General features: G+C 29.4%; 1 protein-coding gene across 1 annotated transcript in view; it reads left to right on the top strand.

Annotated features, from left to right (window-relative positions):
• Positions 1-16120, top strand: part of MICAL-like — a 113629-nt gene that overhangs the window by 34035 nt on the left and 63474 nt on the right. The window contains exons 2-3 of the mRNA XM_065508518.1: positions 4111-4433; positions 8852-9036. Of these exons, the coding sequence (XP_065364590.1) occupies positions 4282-4433; positions 8852-9036 (337 nt within the window). The 5' untranslated portion in view covers positions 4111-4281. The remainder of the gene's footprint in view (positions 1-4110; positions 4434-8851; positions 9037-16120) is intronic.

Raw genomic sequence — 16120 nt, 5'->3', positions numbered from 1 at the left:
AATTCAATTTACATACATATCCAGCCCTAACCGCAAAAATAACATAAGCGATATTTTTTCAAAATTGACTTTTTAATGAAAATCGATAGAAAACTTTAATGAACATTAAGTGTTTATATATAGATATAACTATTTCAATTATATCGTAAGCGACACTCACCTTTTAGCTTTACCGCAAAAATAACGTAAGCGACATAAAAGCAAAAAGGGGCGGTAAATGAAAGTAAGAATAGCCGAAGAACTAGTGAGAAAATCAAAAGAAATTGAAATACAAAAAGATAGATGTACTAAATGTGATCAAGGGAACAATTTAGACAGCAGTCACATCCAAACAGAAGAATTTAAGTTTAAGAATTTTTTTGAAGGAACAAAAACAAAGGAGGGAAAATGTTTTGTTTTAATGTGCTAGTTTCGACCTTCAAAAAGTTTTGAATATATGTAGCTATGTTCAATAACTAAAAGTTGTTACTAGTTAGTAACAATTGTTACTGGTAAAACGTTCATTAACACAAAAAACTTGCAAGTAGAGAAAAAATCAAGAGCGTATACATTTTAGAGAGTGTTCTTTCGTTGCAAACTATTACAAGTTCTATTTTGAACTCGTTATATTTCAGCTTATATTTCATATGTTTTGTGTTAATGTTTATTTATTTAAAATTTTATGTTTGTGGTGAAAAAATGTAAAAAAAAGAATTTTCAATACAATTAAACAAAATGTGAGTATTTATACATTTTAAAAGGAATAAAATAAGAAAATTGTGTGTATAAAACAATTGTTACTGGAAAAGCGTTCATTTACTTTTTACTATTTTTGAGAATTTAAGAGAGTAATTTTGTAAATTTTTATTTTATTCTCTCGTTGCAAGTATTTACTGGGAAAGTAAATGAACAGACCTTATGTCTCATAGTAAAACAAGTAAGAAAGTATGGTTGTGAAATTAGGTAGTGAGATTTTACTAATTATGGGCCGATCACAATAACATTTGGTGACATGAATTCCGTATATATAAAACTTATTTGGAGCGAAATTTGTGGATATATCCATATAAATTAAATATTTATGTCCGATAAAGTCCAATTTCGATAGGACATTTGTATGGGGGCTAGGTGAAATAACGGACCGATTTCAGCCAGTTTCAATAGGCTCCGTCCTTGGGCAGAAAAAATTATATGTACAAAATTTCGACCTGTACTCTGCGCACAAGCTTTACATGGACAGCCGGACATCGTTTAATCGACTCAGAAAGTGATTCTGAGTCGATCGGTATACTTTAAGTGTGTGCTAGACTAATATTTTGGGGCGTTAAAAAACATATGTACAAACGCATAATACCCTCCCCACTATGGTGGTGTAGGGTATAAATATTACACTGTTTTATTCAAGAAAATATTAGTATTACAATTTAAGTGCTTATGGGGTGAAAAAAACGGCAAACGATATTGTAATGAAATTTGTACTGCAATGTACAAATATCTCTATATTTTAGACGAATGGAAAACTGTGAACGATTTAAGTTTGTATTGCGATAGATGTGCCTGGCAAAAGCATAATAAAACTATGTTAACCATGATAGCTTATTTCATTATATCATCCAAATTCAATAAATCTATTAAAATTACTTACTTACTACCACGTCTTACCATGATGCCTGTTGATTCTATTCACAGCACAATAGAATCATTTACTCGAAACCGAACTGTATGGGCTCCGAAGTGCAAGAACAAACCCTTACGGTTATGAGTGTATATCGTTAAAGCACTCTGATTTTCTAAACTGGAAAATGTTTTCTGATCTGCTTCTTCCAAAGAAAATAAGATTTCAATTAAATACAGCTATTTAGACAACATCGAGGAAAAGACTTTAACATTGATTTAAATACTTCTACGGTCCGTGGACCTCCTCCGCTATACAACACAGAATTAAAAAGTTCGTCACATAAATACAATGATATAAAAACTCTTTGCAATAAAAATAGTATTCCTCAGGGTTTTCATAACGAATATATTGGCCTAAAACATTCCCTAAGTATTAAAGGCGCATTAAAGGAAACATATGAAGAAGATGTGCCTTAATTTCCTAAGCACCTACTATATTTATCGTATGCACCACAATTTAGTCTCACCTGCCTGTAATAGAGACGGTAAAAATAACGTAAGCTCCAAAATAAATTTGTTGCTCACAAAATTAACTTAAAAATGCACTTATCGCATGTATTATACCATTAATAGACTACATTTTAATTTTTAAAGAAATCCTTCGCACAACTTAAAAAAAAACGAAATAAAACTCTCTCCTATAAAATTTGATTTTTGGCGCTTACGTTATTTTCGCGGGTAGGGCTCGATATGTTCGTATATATGTACGTACGTCAGACTGACTCATAGATAAAATACATTCCAGATTGCATTTGGAAGATTGTTTTTTCAAAAATCAGCAAACCGAATCTTTTTCGAGTACTTTTGCTGATCAAAAACTGATTAATAAGTTGTACGCTTAAAAAATGTTTCGAAAATGATTCCCATTAATGATTAAAAAGTGATTTCTTTGAAAAACAATAACAAAATGTACAGCTATCATAAATAGATCATTCAGATGTTCAAAATATGATTGTTTACAAATTTATTTTGTAATTATATTTTACGCAGTTGGAACCCCAAAAATTGTTTTCTGAATTATTGTTTTTGATTGTAACAGACATACAAATTATGTACTCAGAAAAGACTCAAACATTACTAAAATATGATTCGAAAATGACTCCAAAATTAACAACAATTCGACTCAAAAATTGCTCAAAAAAAGTGAGTGTAAACTTATCAGAAGAGGGGATAGGATAGGGTACTATTTTCTCCCGACAATAGTATCATTTATGATCAGAAAATGAGCGCATATTCCAGCTTTTTAATCGCTCAGAAGTATCAAAAATTACTTGAATTTGATTAAAATTTTCAAAAAATGCAAGCTGGGACTTGATTAAAATCGAAATTCTTTTTTAACTGTATTATACATATATACATACATACATATGCTGCTTATTTATTTTAGAAATCACAATACATACACGTAATTTTATTTTTAAAAGTTCATTTAATATTCTTCGAATGGTTTCCACAAGAATGATCATGTCAACACATTATTATTGTTTAACTTTTAAAAAAGAAGGTAGTACTTCTTTGGAAATGTCAATACACAGCAGACGTATGTACATAAGTACATAATACACATAGATACATACATACATAATAAATAACAAAGTACATAAATAAATTTGCATTAAAAACAAACTAAAAAATAAGTAAAAAATACGTGCTTAGACTTTGTTTTCGCTGACGACATTGTATTATCTATCAAACTTCTTGAAATATTTAATGGCTCCTAAACATAACAACAAATTATTGCTATTGTTGCTGTTGGTTTGTTTTGTTTTGGTAAACAAACTGTTGCTTCATTTGTGTCTTTGTTTAAACTTTAAAGAGAAAGTCAGTTGTCCGTCTTCTTCCTCCACATGATTATTTTTTTTTTTATATTATTTTTAAACTATTGATACGTTTTGTTTGTACTCTCTTGTAAATCTTCCACGTTTCCTCTCAGTTTGAGAAATTTTTTAAAATAAACATTTTATGAATGAATTTTTTAAAACCAAAAATAAATGTTGGATAAATTTTCGGAATTTGAGTAGCTAATTTCCCGGTCTCTCTTTCCATTTCCGGGAAATAAATAAAAATATCCTTGCATTCCCGGGAATTTTTTGGTACTAAAATAAACCAAAATCCAATAAAGTTTTTCTAATAGTTATTAAGTCTTCATAAACTTCTGAATACGTTTAACAGGAAGTATACAATATTTTGTATGTTGATTCCCGAAATATTCTAACAAAAACATATTTCCGGTAAAAACTTCGCGAGTAGGAACCCCATTGGTGAACATACTAAAACCTCAAAGGTTCGAAAGTTTGTTCGAATTTCGTTTTTAATTAGCAAAAGAAAATTAATTTCGAACAATAGATAAAAATACTATTTATTCCATTTTATTTAAAAATGCAATTTATTTTCGACATTTTATTTATTATGCATATTATTAATTGATAAACTTTTTTTATTTTATTTTTGCAGAAAAAAGAAGAAATACATTGATTGGTGCTAAGAAAAAAATAAAAACAAAAAAATCGAAGTGAAAAAAGGAAACTAACTAGTCGAATAACCTATAATTTGGTTTAATAAAAATACACACATATACATAAATATTACAAATATTGACAAAATTCAGAAGAGACAATATAAAGAATGTCTGAACGTCGTGGTACAAAAGCTTTAGAATTATGGTGCCGTCGCATGACAGATGGATATGCTGGTGTTAAAATTGACAATATGACTACATCATGGAGAGATGGTTTGGCATTTTGTGCAATGATTCATCATTTTAGACCAGATTTAATGTAAGTAAATACCACAAGTTATATCAGTTCTCATCAGATACCGAAAATAATTCATCCACATAATCATAAAATTGTGATTTATGTATATTTTATGATAAAAAAATCACTCAAAATAAAAGTTATAAACATGGTTTGTTATGGCCATTATGTATTAGGTTTTGTTGGTTTTTTTTAATGCTTTATTTAGATACAAACAATTTCAACTGTCTATTATTTACATACAATAAATAACATATTTTTTTTTATAAATTTTTAACTAATTAAAAAAAATATCGTGAATATGAAATATCGGGTATTCAATCGATTAACCGTTAATCTGTTAACTGTTCGAATAATTTAAAATTGACGATTTTCAAATAACGAATAAACCGATTAATTTGTGTCGATTAGCCGATTAACCGAAATGTATTTTTTTGCACTTTATACAGAATTATTTTTTAAAATTTAATTTAACTCGTGAATAAAACTGAAACTAAGGAATTTGGAAATGAAATTTTTTCTAGACTATTCTATGATGAACTTTGTCCTAATGAGTCGAAGGACGACATGGTAATAGACGAAACTAAAGACATTACTGAAACTAGTCTTTAATCAGAACTTAACGAAACTATTAAAGTATTAGAAATCTAAAAAGATATGCTTAGAAAAAAGCTAAAAAAAGATTTTTCGATTATTCCAACATCTACAATCAGTGAGATAGTTTTTCCAAGTCAAGTTTAATTAAAACTAAAAAAAATCGTTTAAAATTAAAGCATTTAAATTACATTCTTTTTTAAAAGATTATTTCTTTCAGAAGATCTCCCTAAAATCGAAAAAAAGTAAGCACCAAAGCCCCAAAAATTCAAGCACTTGAAGATTTTTTTTTTGGAATTTGACTCGAATGCAAATGTAATTATACTTTAAACATGAAAAATATTTGAAAATTTATTTATTTTTCAAACAAAAAACATATGGCTTGAATTTATGTTTCCTTTTTACTTGAGAATGCTATTGAAATAAAGTGTAATACAACTGTAATTCAAATGCTTGACTATAATTAAAGGCTTGAATTACACTTGCTTTCAACTTGAATGCCAGTAAAAATGCTTATTGGGATTATTATGTTTTGTTTGTTTTGTATGTTTTTGTTCTTTTTATTAACCAAATGCTTATATAAGTATACAAAATTCGTATTTTTCTTTTCAATTTAAAATTAAAATAGAATTTATTCAGTTAATCGAATAATTTAATATTAACCGATTAAATCTAAACCCCGATTAATTATTTGCTCGAGTAACCGATTAATTCAGAAATCCGATTAATTGAATACCCTAATATGAAGTAAATGAAGTGCTGAAATTGTATGAAAAAGTAGCAGATTTATGATTTTTTTAATTTAAATTGTTGCCCAGCAAAAATTTGGTAATGACTTGCAATTACTTTTCATTGACTACTTCATACCACCTGTATTACATATGGGCAATTCCATTATGTCGAACGGGACATTCGTACACATTCGCACGGGACCAACTTTATATGAGTACCAAAATCATAAGTGTTCTTATTTTTCAGTAAAGTTTCTTTTATTTCAATTGTATTAAAAATCTCTGTTTGGACTCAATATTTGATAATCTTTCTGCATGTACTTTCGACGCACTGATACCAAATGTTGTTTTTCAATGTCGCACTGGTTCTTATGCATTCTATTTTGACACTTTGTACCCTCAGGAAGATTTTAGATATCAAAAGTCAATGCATAATGCCTCTCTTTAAGAACTTGTATCAAAACAAAATGTGCATTATAAATATTCAAATCAGAAAAGTTGCTCTTGGTCGACTTTGCATTCGAATATCTCGGAATGGGTTATGAATTAAATGGAAAATTTATTTACATTACTTAAATTTAATTGTTTCCCTATGAAAATGGGATGAAACAAAGTATTTTCAAACACTTTTAATTTTCTGGTCTCGGTGGACCTTTCGGTGGAAATGCCCATGTACATAAGTAGTTTAGCAATGGCTGGCATATAATCTGATACATAAGTACTTGTTTATGAGCTGATTTACCAAATTCAGAATTATTTTTTGTTTATTAAAATCTGATACTAATTGATGATGAAAAAATAATATTTTGTATGTCATACTTATTTAAGTCCCTATTTGTAAGCGAATGTGGTAATGACTTCTTTAACTCCCTATTTGTAAGCGAACGTGGCAATGGTAAGTACTAGCCTCCAATGACATCACCGTATTAAAATAATGTGTTAAAATACCAATGTAATAGTGGAGAAGAGTAGTTATATTAGCTTTTTATCTCATTACTTTTCAATGTAAGTTTTTTCTGGGTGAATTATGATTTTTTTTAATTTTTTTTTTGTTGAAAATTTTTCGATTTTTTGCAAAATTTGAAATTCATCATTCAATGATTTATTAATTTAATATTTAGGAGTTGATTTGCATCAAATAATTGTTTGCCATTTATTGTTATTGCATGTTGTAGAATTAGAATAAAGAATAAGGTAAAACTAATAATCTGTGGTAAAACCGTTTTCTCTTTCTGCAGCCATATTAACTTGCTGACGTTTGAGCGAATTATTATTTTATTGCCTAAAGCTAGGTACTCTGTTCAAAATTTCGTGCGAAATGCTATCAAACTACATATAAAATATTTGGAATGAAATATAGCGAAATAATTTCGCAAAAGTTGTACTCTGTTTTTATTGTGGAAAACATGTGAAATACATCTGGCAACCTTATTTTTCCACACGAAATAACATACGCAGCACTTCTTTCGCACGAAATTAAAAGCAACAGCTAGCTGTCAAACAGCATATAAAATGTTTCGCATGAAAAAACCATGATTTTTCGCAAATATGAACAGAGTACTAGGCTTATTCCAATTGTTTTTTGTTTACATTTATGTATTTAACACTTTTCCCTGTCCTTTACATCGCATATGATGCACAGCAAGTTTCTTTCACACGCTCGTGCATCACATATGATTCACAATTTTTTTTTTTTTTAATTAACAAAATAAAAACTTTGGACTTACGGCATAATTCATGATGCTGCAATTAACAAACGCTCAAAATATTACGTATAAATATTGGTCTCGAAATACAATTCAGCACATTAAAGATCGGTTCATACAGAAATTTGATATTGAAACATATAAAATAAAAAACAAGTAAGAAAGTATGGTCGGTCATGCCCGACCATATAATACCCTACACTAAGTAAAAGAGTAAACACATTTTTTCTTTAAAATTTCAATAATTTGTATTTTTGAGTGATTTTCGGAAGCGGGTCTATATGGGAGCTATGACTAATTATGGACCGATCGTAACAAAATTTGGTGACATGAATTTTGTATATATAAAACTTATTTGGAGCGGAATTTGTGGAGATACATATATAAATTAAACATTTATGACCGATAAAGTCCAATTTCGGAAGGACATTTGTATGGGGGCTAGGTGAAATAATGGACCGATTTCAGCCAGTTTCAATCGAAATAACTTCAAATTTGCGACCAAGGTCGCAAATTTACATGAACAGCCAGCCAGCCAGCCGACCAGGTGGGTGTTAGATTAATATTTTTGGGCGTTACAAACATCTGCACAAATGCATAATACCCTCACCACTATGGTGGTGCAGGGTATAACAAATGGTTAAATGAAATAATACAACAGTGTTTATTAATTAATTGGAACAAAATAATGTAATTGTTATTTATATTTTATTTTAATCAGTTTTTAATTCGATTTTAATAGGTGAACGTGTAACAAATTAAAACTGATGGTGTCAAATCGAAAAAGATACGTTGCCAATTCTTCTTTGTCGAATTTACCCCGCCATGTACGATTTCAGCACATTATACGAGGTTGATAAACCACTATCGATATCGAATGGCGCAAATTATACAGATATGGAACAAACAAACAAACGAACGAAAATGTTTAAATGGTTGTTGCGGTTTGCTAAGAGGGACAAATCTATACCTATATAACACTCGTTCTACAGATTTAATTCTGAATGTTATTTAATACTAAAAATTATATTTTTTATACTAAATATTTCGCTGAAATAAGAAAAAAAAACCTGGAAAGGAAAAATGACATATTCATAAATATTTTCATCTCAATCATATCACATATGCATATGCATATATTTGATGTTTCATCAATAATCTTTATTGTAAATATCATCTATTTAACTTACTATTATTATTGGGAATTAAATTTTAAAAATTATTATAAGTTTAATCGATTAATCGCACATCGATTAATAATATAATTTTAATACGAAAGTTTAAGTAATACATAGTTGACTTTTTGGTTTTACAATAGATATTTGAGTTGTTAGGCTGATTTTTTTTTAAATTTATTTAAATAAATAAAAAAAGTTTTTAAAAATTCCACTCTAATATTCGATTTCAGAGATTTTGACAAATTAAGCAAGTCAGATGTATACTACAACAACGCATTAGCATTTACAACGGCTGAAAAATATTTGGGCATACCAGCACTTTTGGATGCCGACGATATGGCCGCTTATGAGGTACCCGACAGATTATCTATTTTAACGTATCTCTCACAGTTTTATCAAGTTTTTGCGGCACAAGGTAAGTTTTTGTTTTAAATTATTTAATTTCGTGTTACTTTCTGTAATTATAGTAGTATGTAGTAGAAATGAGAAAGTGTATTAGCTTAGTGCATAAACTACGATACACCTACTTACATACCTACATACACTTGTAATAGATCTATTATCAATAGATATAGTATGTATATGTCTATCATTCATTCATAAGAATATTTGTTTGTATGGATTTTCCTAATAACTCTTTATATGGTTAATGATTTATTGTTGTTTTAATTTCTCTTGGTAAATACTAGGGTATTCGAATTATTCGATTTTTCTCTTCTTCGAATAAAACGAACAATTCGAATAAGAGATTTTAACTTGTTCGAATAATTCGATCACACGTTTAAAATTAATCGAATTATTCGAATAATTATTTTTTTTTAAAAAAAGTAAAGAATGAAGTTTTGATGTAGGTTTTTAAATATTTTATTGTTAAAGGAAAACAAAAAATAACATTAAAGTTAAAAATTCAAGTACTGATAATGTTAAAAAACATTCAAAAACAATGTCCATTATTAAATTTTCAACAGAAATATTCTGATCAGATTAACTCATTAATTCGGGTTTTAAATTGAGTAACTAATTCTTTAGTAAATTAATCATTCACTATTTCTAAATTATTTATAACAAATTGTATTATACATAGAGATGCTAATCGGGACTGGTTTTTGAAAATCCCGGGGTTCGGGATTTGGTAAAGAAAAATCTAAAATCCCGAAAATTATAAGAAAGAAACGTACATAATTATGTCTTTACAATTGAAAGTAAATTTTTTATTTACTTTCAATTCAATTTATTTACTTTCAATTCCTTTGTATCTAAATGGGTTATAATATAAGCCAACTTCCTTTATCGATGTTTTATAATTTCTCAGATTCCAAAGAAATTATAAAGGAGTTAGAGGTTGTAAAGAAATAAAAAGAATTAGAGTAATTTGAATTCAAGATATGAGGATTTATTTGATGCTCACCGTATGACAGATTTCCGACGAAAGGCATTTCTTTTCATTTAACAAAATTAGGAAGTATTATTTGTCATTTACATTAAGTTTTTAGTACAAATTCGAACAACGTAACTACTTAAGTAATTCACAATAATTAATCGTTACATCTTAACAATTTATAAATTAAAGTTACAATAGAGCTAATAAAATTTCAAATATATGTGATGGATATAGCTAAAATTGTTTGTGAGATACGCGACATATGTTTGTGTTTTAAAATTATTAGATTTTAAACAATATTTATGAAAAACGGGATTTGGAAAATCCCGAAAACCCCGGGATTTTCAGGAACGGGATTTCTCGCTAATTATACATCAAGTTGATAGAGCTTGTTGCCGAATCTTTGCTTAATAAAATGGTCTTGGGGAATTACATAATAAAGGGAATATGTAAAAAGCTTGATATCATTGTCAGTGAACATGGCTAATTTGAAGTCAGGCAGTGCATGATTGACGCATTTACAAATACGCAAAAGGTTTATTACCATGTCAGACAAAGATGTTCAACGATGCACAGTGTTATGAGAAAAAAAGAGGGAAATAAATCTGTAACTTCTAAACCATTAGTCCGATTTGAAATTTGACATGCACACAGAAGAAGTGTTGTCGAGTTTAAGTTTCGAATTTTGACCGCATGGGCCCACCGGGGGTGCGGCCAGGGTTCCCCAAAGTAGGACACCTCGGGTATGTTAAATTTTTAAAACGATCCTATTTCTTCGGCTGTGTTCCGATTTCAAAACGATCACATATGTAGAATCTCTCAATTATCTCTAATCTCTAATAATTTAGGAGATATTCGCATTTGAAAATTTAATTTTCATCATTTTTGCCCACCCTACTCCAGTTTTTTGATAACAGCGGGTCCAAATATTTCCCGATTTTCTCCATTTTGCTTTTATTGGACTAACAATAAATTTATATATCAAATATAGCAAGAATTATTTAAAAATCCTGACTGAGTACAAAGTTACATGCATTTGAATTTAAAAATATTTAAAAAGGCTATTTTTCGCTATTTTTTTGGTATAAAAGTACTATTATTCTTTTTAAGTTATCTAAAAAATTCTAAAAGGATGTATAAAGAATTTGTACTTTTTGAAAAGCTAGCTTTACATCGAATGTTTTAAATGAAAAAAAAATATCATTCAAAAAACGCATATTTTTTATGTAAAATTCAACTTTAGTGCAAAAATTCTCAAATCGCATACTCGATATCAAAATATAGTAATTCATTTTAGATGGCCCAATATGTTCTTAATTATTTTGTAAAGGGTTCCGATAACCCCGCCCCTGGTATGGATATTATAGCCTAAAAATTTTAGTTTTTTGTTGGGATTTTTCAACACTTTTTTGGGAATTGCGGGATTCGTGATTACAAATTTAAAAATTAGTTTTCAGTTTTTCATTTGAAATCGAAAAATAAATCGGTTAATAACATCACTTATATACATATATTTTAAGATCGTGGCCTTCATCTATTTCAATGTAATCAATATAAATGTCATCCTCAATATCACTTTCGACGGCCGTTTCAAAATCACATTCTCCATCACATTAAACTCCACTTTAATCTAATTTTTGATTATTAATTGCGATTCTTCTAATATTTCGCCAGCTAAATAACAAATATTTTATTCTGTACCTCTTATTTTCATTGGTTCAAGTCCTAAGTTAAAAATTTTGAAATATTAGTTTTTAGAATTGTAACTTCATGCAGTAATATTTATATATTTATAGAAGGAGCTATCGGAACACTCATCTACAGTGATCGAAAGTCCCTTTGTCTTTAGTTATTTGTCGAATTTCAAAAACAATACAAGTTTTGTGACTCATTATTACTTAGTTAAATTTGGAATTATGAAAAATTTTAAGCAATTTTATAAATTTAAATATATGTATATGAACATTTATTCGTTTTATTCGATTATTCTACATAAAATTGTTCGAATTATTCGTTATTCGAAAATGGCCATTTTTAAATTGTTCGAATAATTATTCGTAAGAAATTATTCGATTAATCGAACGATCATTTGTCGAATGAATACCCTAGTAAATACATGTACATACTTTCCGATATATTCATTAGGGTGGCCTAAATAAAATATAGTTTATTTTTGTTCCTTTTAAGATACTGCTTTGCTGATAGGTGGGTGAGAAGAGTGAAATGGATGGACATATTGCAAGAGATGTTCAAACTCTATGAGCTGAAATCTCAAATATTTTATGCATGCAAAAATGATTTTCGGAAGTCGGTCTTATATGAGAGCTATCGTCAATTATTGGCCGATCTGCACAAAGTGTTTAGGTGCGATTTCTTTTGATAAAAACGTATTTATGACACAATTTGTGTGGATCCATATATGTATGTATACATACAATATATAAATAACACACTTATGACCGTTAAAGTAATTTTTCGGGGAACATTTGCATGGGGGCTAAGTCAAATTATGGACCGCTTTCAACCAATTTCATTAGGCTTCGTCCTTTGGCCGAATAAAATCTAATTTACATGGACTGCCAGCCACACAGACAGACGGACGGACGGACATCGCTAAATCTTGCAAGGTGGCTGTTACGCTAATATTTTTGTCCGTTACAGACATCAGCACAAACGCATGTAGGGTATAACAAGGAAAGAAATAAAACAGAGTAATTAAGGGATATTTAATTATTTATTCAATTATTGGAAATATGGATTCTTACCAAATATGTATGTAACTGTATGAGAAGTGTTGCGCAGGTGAACGGTTGAAATGTAGAGTGTTTGCATCTATCCGAAATAAGTACAATTTACGATTTACTTGACATTTAATTTAAAACTTAATGACTGCAACACGTAGCATTCTGCATTAATACACATATGTTGAGAAAAAAAGAATTTGCAGGGAAAGAAAGGGCAAATCGCTAAGTATTTTTTGTTTTGCAGTAAACAGATACCATTTCCAAAAATGTTGGTTCTTATTCATATAAAAATGGGCCACCTTAATATACGCAGACAATAAATACAGTAACAAACGAGATATATGCATGTATGTATGTATGTATGTATGTATCTAGTATATATGTATACTAGATATATACATACTAATATATATATATATATTTATTAGTTTCTGCTGCGTTGCTGCTGTTGTTTGTTTACTAGTTTATTTATCATGTTTATAAAAGCGGAACTACTTGTCCATTTGTTTTTCTATATATTTTTACGTTGAATTGAAATTATTATTATTATTTGTGTTGAACTAATGCTTTTGGCAGTGCTGCACTTTTATGGTCATTATATTAATAAAAACCAAAAAAAAAATATATTCATGTGTTCATATGTATGAGTAAATGTGTATCCATGTGTGTATCTATTAAATTGTTTGAAATGAAAACACAGCAAAACCAAACCAAAAAAAAAATAACACAAAAAACTGATGAGGGGAAATCTATCAGATTTGGAGATTACTGTGTTATTCATGGAATGAATGGATGTATATTCATTCACCTTGTTTGCATTTAAATCTACCATTTGTTATAGTTTTTATTACTGCAACCAGCAACAACCAGTTAGTTGTTGTTCCATTGCTCGAACACGCAGTGATGCATTTTATGTTGACTCCAGTGAAATACAACGAACGATTGTGTTAATTTGTAATTTGTTTCATATCTTAATTGTTTTTACTTTTTTATTTTTGTTATTAAATACATACAGTAGCCCAATAAAGTCTACATACAGGAAAAATAATTGTGTTACTTTAATTTAAAGCATTTTTTTAGATTTTAGGATATTTATGTAGATTTTAGGATAAAAAATACAAATAACGCGCAAAAGTTCACCGTTATTCTAAGAAAAATAACGAAAATTTTATTTTCGGTCACGCCTACTTTTTGGTGGGCTTGGCTTTTAAGTTTCAAAATATTTTGAACATTAAAGCCCAAAAAACAAAAAAAAAAAAATCGTTATTTGCCTCAGAATCAAAAATTCTAATAACGGTGAAATTTTGGACGTGATAGGAAATGTAGCTAAACCCAACTGAAGTGATGTTGTTTTAATTTTTTTTAGCATGAATTTATTTTTTTACCAAATATATTTCATTACTTTTAACTTACAAATACAGCTTTCAATAAACCAAAAATTAATTTGAATTCCTGTATGTAGACTTTATTGGGCTACTGTATATTTTGAAATTGGGTGTGCTAAATAATACGACTGAATGAATGGCTATAGCTATAATTGTTATTACTTTGGTATTATTTTTTTTTTTTGGGTGAATTGCGAGGATTTCGGGGATTAATATAAAAGTTTAACTCGGAAAATTTCAGTCAAATCGTATAATTTTAACCCGTGCCGCATAAAACTTGTTATGTTACTAAACACATAACAAGTTTTTGTTCGTAGATCTAGCTATATCCGATCTAACTATGCCCGCCCGCCTGTCTGTTGAAGACACCATAGAGCCGAATGGAAATTTGTGTAACCCTCCGTTAGTCGCAATAATTTTCAATCGAGACTAGTCGCAAAGCACAATGGGGCCAATGACGGAATTTTGAGGCAAAAAGTCCTTTTTTGAAGTCAACCATTTAAAAAAAATAATAACGGAATTTTATATTTAACACTTTGAAACACTCAAATATTAAAAAATTAAAGTCAGGTGGCAACTCATGACGACATGCCGAGCTGCCAAAGTGCCAAGTATACATTTTCTGACATTCAATCATAATGAAACAACAAAGGCATTTTTTAAGATTATAAAAATTTTGTAAAATGGAAAACACTTGTAAATGTATGTAAATTAAAATGTTATTAAAAATTTCCAAAAAAGTTAGATGTGCTAAATAATTTTTTGTGTCAACATGCTTTGTCTTTTTCGTGAACTTTTTTGTCGTCCATATATTCTTTGGAATAGAACTTTGGTTATCCGAGCGTATCCGTGAAACAATTTTTATGTGGGGAAAGGTAATAATGTGTACTGTAATTTTTTGTAAAAACGGTCTGCCGCAATTTGCCGCTGATCATAAAAATTTATTTCCAGATAGCGAATAACTTAAAAATTTGGATATTTATAACCTACACCTCCATAGTGGGGAGGGTTTATTGGGTTAGTGCTGATTTTTATAACGCGCAAAAATATTGTCCCTACAACCACCTTATAGTATACCAATCTGCTCAGGATCACTTTCTGAGTCGATTAAGCGATGTCCGTCCTTCCGTATGGAAGCTATGACTAATTATGGACCGATCGTAACAAAATTTGGTGACATGAATTTTGTATATATAAAACTTATTTGGAGTGCAATTTGTGGAGATACATATATAAATTAAACATTTATGACCGATAAAGTCCAGTTTCGGAAGGACATTTGAATGGGAGCTAGGTGAAATAATGGACCGATTTCAGCCAGTTTCAATAGGCTTGGTCCTTGGGCCGAAAAAATAATATGTACCAAATTTGATCGAAATATCTTCAAAATTGCGACCTGTACTCAGCGCACAAGGTTTACATGGACAGCCAGCCAGCCAACCGGACGGACGGAAAGTGATTCTCAGTCGATCGGTTTACTTTAAGGTGTGTGTTAGACTAATATTTTTGGGCGTTACAAACATCTGCACAAACGCATAATACCCTCCCCACTATGGTGGTGTAGGGTATAATAAAATTGTTTATATTCATCTTCTCAATTATCGCTTAATTTCAAGATCAGACTATCTACGTAGGACATGCACGTGTTGTCTCCCTAAGTGATAGATAAAATCACTAGTCGTGGCAGTCTCCTAGAACTGCAGGGAATATAGAAACTATTGCGGTATTTGTCTGCCAATTTTAAATAATATTTTGTATATTGACCATTCATTTTTCTTTTTATTTTATTTTATTTTTTTCTGTAAGATAACCCAGCAAAAACTTTACTTACCTAGTAAGCCAGCAAGTAATATTGGCGCAAAGTGATAACTACTTATTATTTGACTGAAAAACTAGATAGCTGTGCTAAATTCAATAGTTAATTACCAACCTCTACTAAATAAAATAATGTGCTGGGTAACCACCACTCATTACAAAACAATGTATGTG

The sequence above is a fragment of the Calliphora vicina genome, chromosome 4 (genome assembly GCF_958450345.1).
Source record: "Calliphora vicina chromosome 4, idCalVici1.1, whole genome shotgun sequence".
NCBI lineage: Eukaryota > Metazoa > Arthropoda > Insecta > Diptera > Calliphoridae > Calliphora > Calliphora vicina.
The sequence above is the reverse complement of the archived record's forward strand: the minus strand, read 5'-3'. Positions and strand labels throughout refer to the sequence as shown.